Source organism: Oppia nitens, unplaced genomic scaffold (assembly GCF_028296485.1).
Source record: "Oppia nitens isolate AA-2021 unplaced genomic scaffold, nextdenovo-longstitch-racon4-pilon3 scaffold16_pilon_pilon_pilon, whole genome shotgun sequence".
Taxonomy (NCBI): Eukaryota; Metazoa; Arthropoda; class Arachnida; order Sarcoptiformes; family Oppiidae; genus Oppia; species Oppia nitens.
Window position 1 is genome coordinate 56,390 of NW_026533195.1, and position 13,872 is coordinate 70,261.

Consider the following 13,872-nt stretch of genomic DNA (forward strand, 5'->3'; position numbering starts at 1 on the left):
TATAAAAAAAATTCCAATAAAAAAAACCAAGGTAAATTAGTAATTTAAAATTACTATTATTTGTTTGTTTGTTTATGAATTACGTTTAAATACAATCATTGCTATAACAATGAATACTAGGGCTGTCATTAAATTGATGGCAAAACCGTGATAGACATAGAAATTAGTGAACGTCCAGCCCCTGAGCATAACATTCCTCAACGATTCTGTGGGCATCGATATCGGGCTATAATATAATAGTTTTCGTACTTCCGGTTCAATTGATTCGTTAGGAAATACGGCACCACTGGTGAACAGTTGGGACAATGTTATGAACAATGATAGGAAAAATGCTACAAAACTTTCCCTACAAAGCGATGATATTAACAAACCTATTAACAAACACAAAGAGATAATAATAATAATAATTTAATAAAAATAATTTCAATGTATTATTATTAATAATAATATTTTTTGGCGAGATAATGATGAAAACATTTTCTACTAATATCTAATATTTTTGATTTTTGTTTGTATGTTAAAATAATTGTTTTAAAAAAATAAGACAAACAATTTTTTTTATATATATTATAAGAAAATTATATAACAATAAATAAATAAATAAATAAACAACTAATATAAGCAAACAGTTATTTCAAATATTATTATTGTATTATTATTATTAAACACCTATTAATTTACATAAATGGTATGATGACAATGACACTAATCAATAATAATAATGTTAATACTTATTACTTTAAGTACTAATATATTTTAACAATGTTATCAAATTATGATAATTACTGTAATTTTTGATAAATTAATTTTTTTCTCAAACAAAATAAAATAAAATAATTAATTAATTTATATAGACTTCGGAAATTTAAAATAAATTACTGATAATTTTTTTTTGTGAACAAGTTTTTCACCACTAAATTTTCAAATCAAATATTAATATTATTAATGATAATAATTAGTTTATAAACAACTAGCAAATACTGTATCGTAAATTTTAAAAAATAATAAAAATAAATACCAGAAAAATTACTATAGATTTTTTGAATATGCTATTTGTTACCTAAAGCTATAAACAATTAAATATACTTAATATATAAATTTATATATTTTTAAAAAATGTTTAGCACAAAAAACAATAAAATAAAATAAATACTTAAAATTATTTATAAATAATAAAAATAATAACTATTTTTAATAATAACTACCTAATGATATAGCATTGACAGCTTGTGTCATAACCAGGACAACCACCAAACTATACGATCCATAATTGGTTATATCAAACCATATGAATGCAATCAATAGCATTAGTATGACATTCAGGAACGACATTAGAGATGATGTTAGAAAATGTGATACAAATATCAGTTGATGTCCGGCACCGGCAACTATTGACCGATCAAATAGGCCGTCCTTGCGTTCCTGTATTAGCAGTATGGATGACAGGGTTACTTGCGATAGATAAATAAAGGCAATCATATAGCCGGGTAGTAAGTAGTCGGATAGTTTTGAATCGGGTGCATATATAGTTTCGACCAGGGTTATCGGCGGCGGAATAGCTGGCCGTCCATTGGCTACCAGTATATCCGATATTAGATGCCATACTGACTGGGTTAACGAGTCGATCATAAATTGTGAATAAATATAGTTAGTATTGTCGATATAGACTTTTAGTTGACTGTCGGCCAGTGTTTCGTTGTCCAATCCATCAGCTAATGTATTGATGACTACCCTGTCTTCAATAGCATCGCTAAAATTTGGTCTAACAATAATGGCACCGGTAGCCCTGCCCTGACGTACCGCATCGATGGCCAAACTCGGTGTGTCGTATGTGTGAGGTTTCATATAATATAAGTCTATTTGTTTGATATTATTGAATAATTTTGTACTAAAACTATCAGTACTATTAATATCTCCATTAAATATTGCAGTTTTTATCTAATTGTATAAATCAAACATAAAAAACAACAATAATTTATTATATAATATTAAAATAATAAAATATCAAAATATTTTAATTAAATTAAATAGAAACAAAATTAACTGATTTAGATAATTATTTTTTTTTGAAAAAAAACTATTTTTTGTTGTTGTATTGAATTATATAATAATTCTGGCTTAAAGCAAAATTAATAAATTCATTAAGAAATACTATATAAATAAATTTAAATATTAATTAATTAATTAACTAACTAATTAGTAGATTAATTAATTAATTAATAAATAAAATTAATTATCATATAATCATTAGCTTACAGCAACTGAATCCACACCATAGATGATACACATAAGCAATGTTTGAAATGCTGGCGAAAATATCATTATAAATATGAGTTTGTAGTGTAAGTATTGTTTGATATTACGCCTAATTAGTATCAATAGTATCCATAGCATCGATACGTGTCGGTTGATATCGATTAAGCATTTTTTCTTACGACTAATATTTGTCTCATAATTATTATTATTAAATCCAATTGATTTGCATTTATTGTCTAACTTATAGTATGCTTGTAGGCCTTGTTGTTGTCGATTGTTGTCATCAATAATTTTATTATGTTTTTCATTAATTTGATGTCTATTACATAGCCTAATGAATACCATTTCCAATGATTGTTCCGTATATTTGTCTAACAGTGCTTTGGGTACCCCTTCCTCGATCAGTCGTCCGTCTCTCATAAATCCAATTGAATGAGCATTGACTGCCTCTTCGGTATAGTGTGTGACCAACAGGACGGTCATCATTTCCCGTTGACACCCGTCCTGTAAGTATTGCCATATTTTGTAGCCTAACTCGGGATCGGTACCTACGGTTGGCTCATCCAGTATCAACAGTTTGGGCTTATGTATAAGCGCCAGTATCAGTGATAATTGCCGCTGTTGGCCACCCGATAGCTGATCAATTGACTTATCAATGTCGGGAACTCCTATTTTATTGTCCAACTCTTTGAGTCTGATTTTTTTTAGGAGGGGGCGGAATTATTTATAATTAATATTACAATTTTAGTTAATTTAAAACTTTTTTATAGATATGTAATTAATTATAAACTATACTAAAAAAATTAATTATTTAAATAATATTAATATACTATAAATCATAGTTTATATTTGAAATATATTACTGATATTAATATACTGGACATAATATAATTAATTATATGTATATGATTTTTAAGTTTAATCATCAAGGGTGGTTATTAAAAAAAAATAATTTTTAAAAATTTCAACTAGTACTGCAATAAAATTAATTATCCTAGATTATTTCGAAATTTTACATTGTTGCATAGTTAACTAAATAATAATAATAATAAAATTGTTATTAATAATATCCATTAAAAATTTCCCATTAAAATAAATATATTGAACATATTATTACAAAAAAAAGCCATTAATATCCATAATAACTAAAAAATTTTCTGACATTGAAATAATTAATTTATTTTTATTTTTTTTTGTTTGTTGAACAAAATATAAACTAAATCATATAAATAAATGAAAATCTAATAAAAATATTATATTTTAAATATATATATATTTTTTTTAAAATAAAAACTAAATATATAACATACCTTTCCATAAATAGATTGTCCGACATGTGATATAAGTTAGCAAAATATTTAAGTGTTTGTCTGACCGACAATTGCAAACATAGGGCACAATCCTGTGGCATATAACCGATTAGGCGATTGTTTTGACCGCACGGTGAGCCCAATACCGATATCGAGCCACTCTGGAGGCCAACTCTACCCAAAATCAGCCGCAATAGTGTAGTCTTGCCGGCACCGCTCGGACCTAACAGTCCGTATATTTTGGCTTCGGGTATACCCGTATAGATGTTGGCTAACACACGGTTAGCTTTGTATCGGTAGCTAACGTTTGTCACACAAATAGCACTCATTTTTTTATCACTTTTATTATTATTATTTAATAAAATTATTTATAAAACTTTAGTTATTATTATTATTATATTATTATTAATATTATTAATCACTAAGTAGTACTAAATTTTTATTTCAAACTAAAAAACATATTAAAAACGTTTAGATATAAAATCAATCAGTAATAAAATAATTGGGAAAAAAATATTATTTATTAAAAATTATTTTATATAATTGGTTTAGTTTTTTTAGTTATAATAATTTTTTTGAGGGGGAAATGACTTTGAAATTTTTAATTATATAAAACTATTTCATACATATTTAAATGCATATTAAATTAAATAAAATAACAATGATAATAAATAAATTATAAAACACTTAAATACATCAATAAATATTATAATAATTTTATCATAATATTTAATAATATTAATATAGTTTTATATATATATATTTTTTCAATAACTGTTACATGAAAAATGATAAAACTATATAGATTTTCACTTAAGAAAAAAAATTATTATTCAATTGTTTTTTTTCTCGTATTTTACACTTAAATGAGATAATAAAAATTTGTTGTGAAAATACAGTGTTAGAAATAATTATAATTATTATTATTATTATTTTATTGAAAAATTAAAGGCGTATTGTTTTTTTAAAAAAAATGCATAACAATCACACATCTAATGAATAATTGTGTGTAAAATAAAACGTTTTAAACAATTTACACAATAATAATATAATAATATCAATAAAACAAAAACAACTATTATTCACTTATATAGAAATATATAGACAGTATAAACAACTAATATATAAAAAAAACTTGACATAACATTTAAATAGACATTGAATAGCTTTTATTTTTTTAATAAATAAATAAATAAATGCCAAAAAAACAATAAAAATTTTTGGTGAGAGTAGTTTGGTGTGTGTGTGTGAATCAATGATAAAATAATTTTTTTTAACTTAAAAAAATATTTTATGTATTTATAAACTTGAAGTCTGCAAAAATTAATTTTAACTATATTTACACAATTGTAAGTACTTTTCAATAAAACAAATCTAAATAAAAACAATAATAATAATAATAATAATCACAAATAAAGTATTGAAGCAAAAAAAATCAATAAAATAATTTAACTAATAATTTCAATTATTTATATATTTTTTAGTATAATTATTATTATTATAAAATTTGATTGCTGAAAAAATATGATTAAATTTTATTGTTGTTATTTCATACTTTTTTTTAAATATCAAATATTTTAAATATTATTAATTGATGATCACAATGAAATTATATTTATATTTATTATTAAAAATAAATTAATACAAATAACACATGTTATATATTATTCAATATATAATTAACCATAAAATTATCTACAAATCAAAATAATAATAATAATAATAATATGTTTAATAAATATACTGCTAATGAAAATCTTTTCATATATATAAACCTTTCTCTCTCTMTATATATATATATATATATATTAAAAATACATTCACTTATTTCACATCACATCGAGATATTGAAGACATAGAGAGAGAGATAATTAGAAAGAGAGAGAGAGAGAGAGAGAGAGAGAGAGAGAGAGAGAGAGAGAGAGAGAGAAAAGTGAGAAAACATTTCTCAATTCAAAATCCACAGCAAAATCACAGTAAAAATCTCTCTATCCTTGACTTATAAATAAAATGTTTAGCTATATATTGTCGTTAAATATACTTTAAACAAACTTATAGTCTTTTTTAAATTATATATATATATGAAAAAAACTGAAAAAAAATTCTTTTACAAATTTTATTAGAAACATCACTACATTTTTTTGTGATTATATTTTACTAAAATAAAGTTTAAGAAACGACACCAAAAAAAAAATTGGTTTAATAATTATATTGAGAGTGAATTAAACTGGTATGTGAACAGAGGGACAGTTTATTACATACCATACCATTGCCTATAGAGAGAGTGAGTGAGTGAGTGAGTGAGTGAGTGAGTGAGTGAGTGAGTGAGTGAGTGAGTGAGTGAGTGAGTGAGTGAGTGAGTGAGTGAGTAAGTGAGTGAGTGAGTGAGARAGAGAGAGAGAGAGAGAGAGAGAGAGAGAGATTATACCTGAAGTAACTGATATAAATCGTAATGAAATATATATATATATATATAACTAATAAACTATAAATGCCTTAAAGTTAATGTTTTAAAAATTAATTGTAGTGAAGGTTAGTTAAAACAAAAATGTTTGTGTAAAGTATGACTAAAAATATTTTTTATTTTTTTTTATAAAATACTATAATATGTTGCATATAATATACAGTATATATCTTACATAAATTTAAAGTCAGTATATTATAAATATAAGTTTTTAATAGTTATGTCAATAGATATATTAGATAAAACAAATGTAGTGTAAAGTACAGTATAAGTAGATTCCAGTATATCTCAAGTCTATCAATACATATCATTACATTAATACAAAAAATTTTTGTGTGTCATTTATTTATTATATTTAAAAGTGTATTAAAAACTATTAAACAAACTCATTTATAAAATACATTGAATTATTATTACATTAGCAATGATTATATTAATAACCATAATATTGACCCCAAGATTTTTTTTGTATGTGATGTGAATATCATTTTTTTTGTTGTTGTGGAAAACATATTATACATATAAAGTAATGTAATAATATATTGTTAAATTATGTGATAGTATTATTATATCATCACTAAACCCTGATAATTATAACTTAATTAAATTAATATTTATGAAAAAAAGTATCTAAGAAAACATCAGTTTATTTTATACGTTATTTTATATATAAATATCTATATAAATGTTAATCAAAATGTTTAATCAATTTATTTTATCATAATTATCCTGAAAATATTAATCATATTAAATGACTATTAAAATGACAATTAAATAAAATATTTATAAAAAAAAAATTATTCCTAAGTGATAACAAATTTTAAATTTATTTTTTTAAAACTAATTTTAATTAGATTTCATTTAATATTAATATATTTTTTCAAAGTATATGTAATAAAATTATTAAAAACAATTTAAAGTTAAACTATAATATAATTATCATTTATAGGTAATATCATTTATTTTTTTTATATTATATTTTTAATACAATTAACATTGAACTAACTCATTTAATTATGTTAATGCATATAAACATTTGGTTATCTGTTAATTATATATATATCTATACACTAATTAGTTTTGATGTATTATTTACAACAACAAAAAAAATTATTAGTATTTTGTAAAGTCTATAATTTAAAGGTGAATGAAAATTTTTTTAAAATAATAATTTCCAATTTATATTAATATTATTCAACCAAATGGTAAGCATTTAAAGTCAATCAAAAATCACTTAAACATCTAATTATATTAAATAATAATAATAATGATAATAATAATAATAAATGTTACAAACAATTTTCACTTTAATATTTAAAAAAAAAAATTTTTTACAATAATAAAATTGCTTTATAAAAATTTTCAAGGATTATATTAGCTATCAATTGTGTTGTGTTTATATAAATTGATTATTTATTGTTTTTTTGTTGTGCTTTTCAATAACTAATGAATCATTTAGTTAATCAATAAATTATTACTCTAATGACATTATGGTTTAAACCTTTTATTTATTTGAAATATATAAATATTTTTAAAATAATTATAAAATAATAACTGTTTTTAAAAATAATTATAAAATAATAGCTGTATTTTTAAAAATAATTTAGAGTTTTCAATGTAAAAATAGACTATAATTTTAATTTTGTTAAATGTTTTACAATAATTTATTTTGATTTTTAAAATTTATATTATGTAATTGTAAAATAAAATTAATATTATAACAGTTTATTTAAAATAAAAATTCAATAATTTATAAAAATTAGTATATGAAAATTACTAATAAAATTATATTATTTTATTTTATTAAATATTAATTATTAATATATATATATATTGCATTATTATTTATATAACACCATTTACTATTGACTTATAATCAATTGTAATATAATAGTTAGATAGTATAGTGTATTATCAGTTACAGATCAAATTGCACCAAAAAAACTAATTATTTATTAATTTTATAAATCAATAACACATTTATAATAACAAGATTTATATCTATTAGTATCAAATAATTAAAATTGATAAAATAATAATAATAATAATAATAATAATAATAATATTATACTACATTAATATTTTTATTAGTAAATAAATATCTTATAATTATCACATGACAAAATTGTCATATATTAAATGTTTAATTATAACCTTGGACAATTATTAATAATATCATGTTTATTATAATAACAAAATTAATAATATATTTGATGAAAAATAAAATAAAATCTTATTGCTAAAAATTAATTTTTTTAGAGTAATACTGTTAGAAAAACAAAACAAACAAAACTTTTGAAATAAATAATAATAATAAATAAAATTTATTTTTATTTTTTAAAAACCAGTTATCTATAAATAGCTATTTATATTATTAATTTATTAATAAATACAAATAATTTTGAAGTTTTGTGCATGTTTATAAATGTTTTAATTTAATAAATTTTCAGTTAAATAAATATTATATTTATATAAGATAAAAGTTTTTAATTTAATTATATTTACCCACTAGATATAAATTACAAACTTCAATATTAATCTATTGATTTTTTTATTATTTAAAATGTTATTATAAATTTTTAGACAATTAAAATATATACTGTATATGTAATTATGGCAAATCAATTATCAATGAATCGATCAATCAATTGAACAAAAATAATGATAAAAATTTAGTTATTAATCTATAAAGTAGTTGACAAACAAACAAAAAACAATGATTATATTGTAATTTTGTCCACAAAAAAAATTAAAAAATTATAATATAAATTATTATCCTTGAGTATAAATATTAATATATTTATATAAATTATAATAGTATTAAGTTTATAATATAAAATTATTTGTAAAAAAAATCGGTTAAATCGTGATATAGAAAATAAAAACAAATTAACCTATTGTATCTAATTATGGTTTATTTAGTATTACAGTTAGTTATTATAATGTAAATTAAATTATATTGTAATTATGCCATACCTTCATAAATAAAAACTAAAAAAATTATAACACATTTACATCTCATTGTTATTTTTATTATTGATTAGTATTTATTTATTTATTTTTGACAAAATAGTTATTAAATGAGTAAACATTAAAAAATATTATTTYATTAATAAATAATAATCATTTTTTTGCAATTTTATTTTCAAAGACATTTTATAATAATAAAAGTGATAAATTATGTTATAGTAATTGTATAGCTTATTACAGTGTATTATAATTATTGTAAAATTTTTGTTTTTATTAATACATTTACTTATTTAATTTACAATTATTATTATTATTATGTTTTTGTAAATTTAAACTATAGATTTTATATTATAAAAAAAATCATATATTTATTTTGACACTATATTTAATAATAATAATAATACAGTAGTTTGTATATTGTAATAACTATTTATTAATTATTAAACCGGTAGTCAAAAAAAACAACTATAATTATAATAATAGAAATATATGCTTAACTTTTTAGGGAAACCATAGGCTTTTTAAAACAAACATTATTTGCTTATATATATGTATTTTTACAGCAGTTTTAGTTATAGTATTAGAAACCGGAATACAAATAGATTTTATATATATATATTATTAAATCTAAAAATAAATGTTATATAACTAAATATATAAAATATATTTTACAATTAAATTCACAAACATTGACTGACCATAACTTACTGTTTATTATAACATTTTTTTAATCAAATATAAACTAAACATTTTTTACTACTAGAAAAAATATCATATTAAATATATTAGTTTTATTTAAAAACATTGTTATTTATTTAAAGTTTATTGAAGCTCTCTCTCTCTCTATTAATTTATTTTTATAAAAAATATGACGATTTTATATAAGGTATAAACGTATTGATTCATTAGTTAATTATAAACATATTTTTTCATCCAATAAATTGTTATTAATTATTGAATATTTGTATTTTATTTGTTTGTTTAAGTTTGTTGTGTTGTTTGCCATTCAACTATTTGTTATCATGGTACATTATCATCATCATTATCATCAAGTATCATGTAAATCAATTAAGATTATTGAAGGCTTTCCCTATCATTGGGGTCATTATCCATTTTTCTGGCAGCCATGGGGACCGGGAACTTGGGGACCAGGAGCTCCGGGACTAGCGTGGGGATAGTTTGGATAATATCATAATAAATCTCATCTAGTTTACATTAAAAACGTATAGATTATAATTTTTTATATATTTATATATTTATCAATATTATTGTTTAATATTAATTATTGTATACTAATTTTTATTATTTAAATATATATCGTATATTAATTAAATTGTAATATTATATAATATCAATACAAATAAGACATATTAAATGTTATAACACTGATATCACATATTATTATTATTATTATTATTACTATTTATTATTAGTATTATTATTATAAAATCTATCAATAAATTATATTATAATCAAATTTATTGTATATTATTAAATTTTTATCTATAAATTAAATAAATATTAACAAAATTAATCTTGGTTTATAAAAAATATGTAAACATACTATTTATATATAAATTTATATATTAAAAATAATAAAAACTGATTTTTATTTTATTAATGTTATTATTTATTTTATATTATACTAAATAATTTTTTAATAATATTCATACATTTTAATATCTAAATTAAATTAAATATTCATTAATATATTAGTTTAATGTATTTTGAATTTGCATTGAACTTTTGCAAAAAAAAAATTTTTGTATCATTTAGTTTATATCATAAAAATAAATTGTATTATGTCAAGTACATGTATTATCATTAAGTTTTTTTTTATAATTATTATGCATATTAAATATATATAAATTAATAATTAATTTTTAAACACATTAATATTAACAACAATATTTTTAATTGTTTGATTAAGATTTTTATTATACTATAAAATATTTTATGAATTTAATAATAATAATAATGTCAGTTAACATTAAGTATAATAATAATAATTAATAGGTCAATATTATATAATTGATATACATATATACATACATATAAAACACTATTATACTTATAATGAGATATTTAGAGATAATATAAAAATTATTGTCTAATAATTTTATCTGTAAAAAAATGTGTAAACAAAATATATTATACAATAATATATAATAAACTTATTGACCGTTAAACTGTTTTGAACTTTTTTTTATGTATGATATAAACTTTGTTATTATAACCAATATTAACATAATTGTTTGGGTAAATTAAATAAATATTCACACATATATTGTATTAAATAATATTAGTATATATATATATATATATATATAATAATTGATTTCAAGGCAAATACTTGTTTTATATAATTATAACAATAAGTTCAAACATCTTAATTATAATTAGCCGGAAATATGACCACATAATAGTAGGTATGGGTTTGGGCTTTGAATAAAAAAATTTAAGTATAAATTATCAACTATTAGGTAAACTATAGTTTTTTCCGATCAAAACAGCATCTATGATAAGACTGTGTTATTAATTCAATAATATTAACAATAATAAAAAATTGTTTATTTGTGTTAATATTTCAATCATTATTTGCATATCTATTTTTTATTCATTTATTTATTTACRTAAATTTATTATTATAATAATAATAAATATTTATTATTAGTTGATAAATAAATATATATATTTTTTTAATACTGTGTTTTTGTTGTGTGTGTTGTCATATGTATTGAAAAAATAAATATTTTATTAGGAAAAAAAGTTAAGATAATGTCGAGATTTTACGTAAGTAATTATTATTTATTTATTTTTTTTTTGATTTTTTTATGGAGAAAAAAATTTACAATTTATTAACATAAAAATTTTGTCTAATTTTATTTTTGTATTTCAATTCAATATCTATTGTCAATTATTATTATTATTATTATTATGAATTTACCTGACAATTGACAATCTTTTATGTACAGTATATGTCTATTATATATGTAGACATCCGGTAATTTTTTTATTATTATTTATAATAGAAAAACCTTTATTTATTCAAATAAAATATTCATTATATAATGTTTTAATTTTTTCTTTTATTTATTTTCTACCAAACGAGAAGGTTATATATTTTTTAATAAAATAATATATATTTATGAGTCAAATATATATTTGCAAATTTTTCATAGTATTCAGTAAAGTGATAGTAATTGTATGCATATTTCAAATTTATATTTTTAAAAAAATTTATGATCATAAAAAAGTGATAAATACAATTTTTATTTAATATATAAAATTAAAGTTTGTATTATTACTTCAAAAAATAACAAACAACAAAATTAACATTGTTAATAAATAAAGTAATTTTTTTTATATATATAAATCTATAGTGTGTTAGTATTTATATAATATTATCTAAAAAATAGTTTATCAAATAATTTTCTAACTTATAATTGATTTTATTTATTTTTTTTGTTACCAATTTAATTAATAACACATAGATAACCAATCTATTAAAGTTTGTTTCATTAATAATAATATTGTTGACGACGACTGTCCTCAACAATAATGGTACAAATGGTTTCCTCAATAAGGGCTTCTATGGCTTCTATCCTTACTATTATGGCTATCCATATTGGCACGGCTACTATCCATACTGGGGTGGTGGGTATGGGGGCAAATATGGTGTTTGGGGTGGATATTATGGATAAACATGTACTAATCATTGCGTTGATCCTATTTTATGGACGATTATTAATTGAAAAGCTCATCATATCTATTGTCATATTTTATTGTTGGTTTGAATTTTTACAATAACTAATTATTATTATTTTTTGTTCCCCAATAATTGTTTTTAATTATATATGTTTAATATAATATCAAAATTTTTGTTAAAACTAATTTATAAACTAATACATATATAACTAATATATATTCAATAATATATAATTTTTTTTTAAACTACAGAGTGTATGTATGTTACAAAATATTATTTTAACATAAAGTAAAATGTTTTTATTTAAAAAAAATAAGTATTGATTTTAATTGATTTTTGTTAATTTATTAATTTAAAAGTAGTGTTTATTAATTAATATACACAAAAAATAATTAAATTTATCTGATAATGCAAATAATAATTTAGTAATCTATAATTTATTTACCGCTAAAATCACAATTAATAGTTATAAAAACGGAAACTGTAAGTAAATGTAAAAATAAAAAACAAAATTAAAATTTTCATTTAATCTAAGGAAACAATTTTTAATTCAGTATTTATTTTATATAATATTTTAATAATAATAATAATAATAATGTCAATTAAATTACATGCGGAAAATTTACATATATTTTTGTTGTGGTGACAAATATACATAATTAACAATCAAAAAAAAAATTAACATTAAAGTACTTTATCTATCAAACAAAAAATGTGTGACAACTAAATTGACCCAAAATATCATACAAACATTATTTGTAAATTAATATACGGAAAGAGTTATATAAATAATAATAATAATAATAATAATGTTTATTACATAAAAAATTTTTATATTCAATTTAATATTTAATAATTATAGAAAAACACAATTTTTTTAAAAGTATTAATGGTCTAATAAATACATATACTTATGGTCACACAAACTTACAGATAAATAAATTAATTATATATATATTTTTTTTAATTAAAGTTAGATTAACAAATTAAATATTGTTATTATAATATAATAGTACAATATAAATAATATAATGAAATCTGATAATACAAACAATATTTACAACTAATATAAATTTACATATAAATTGTTAACCATAAAAATTTGTTTACAGTTATATAATAATACTATTATACTATACTTATTATATAAGTCTATTAAATAT

The 13,872-nt window shown here is 19.3% G+C and overlaps 1 protein-coding gene across 1 annotated transcript; it reads right to left on the bottom strand.

Annotated features, from left to right (window-relative positions):
* Window positions 1–32: 32 nt before the first annotated feature.
* On the bottom strand, window positions 33–3,895 carry LOC128965169 (ABC transporter G family member 20-like). The gene is made up of 4 exons (XM_054311822.1): window positions 3,567–3,895; window positions 2,257–2,950; window positions 1,206–1,938; window positions 33–371 (listed from the first exon to the last, which is right to left on the bottom strand). Exons 1-4 carry the CDS (start codon window positions 3,893–3,895, stop codon window positions 73–75), a joined length of 2,055 nt encoding a protein of 684 aa, XP_054167797.1. The 3' UTR covers window positions 33–72.
* Between the last annotated feature and the right edge of the window lie 9,977 nt (window positions 3,896–13,872).

Bases quoted from the DNA above. Each gene is read 5' to 3' on its own strand.
- LOC128965169 (XM_054311822.1), bottom strand. From the start codon at position 3,895: ATGAGTGCTATTTGTGTGACAAACGTTAGCTACCGATACAAAGCTAAC. The intron at 2,951-3,566 runs GTATGTTATATA...AAAAAAAATCAG, and splicing joins GACAATCTATTTATGGAAAG to ACTCAAAGAGTTGGACAATA. The intron at 1,939-2,256 runs GTAAGCTAATGA...TTATACAATTAG, and splicing joins ATGGTGTGGATTCAGTTGCT to ATAAAAACTGCAATATTTAA.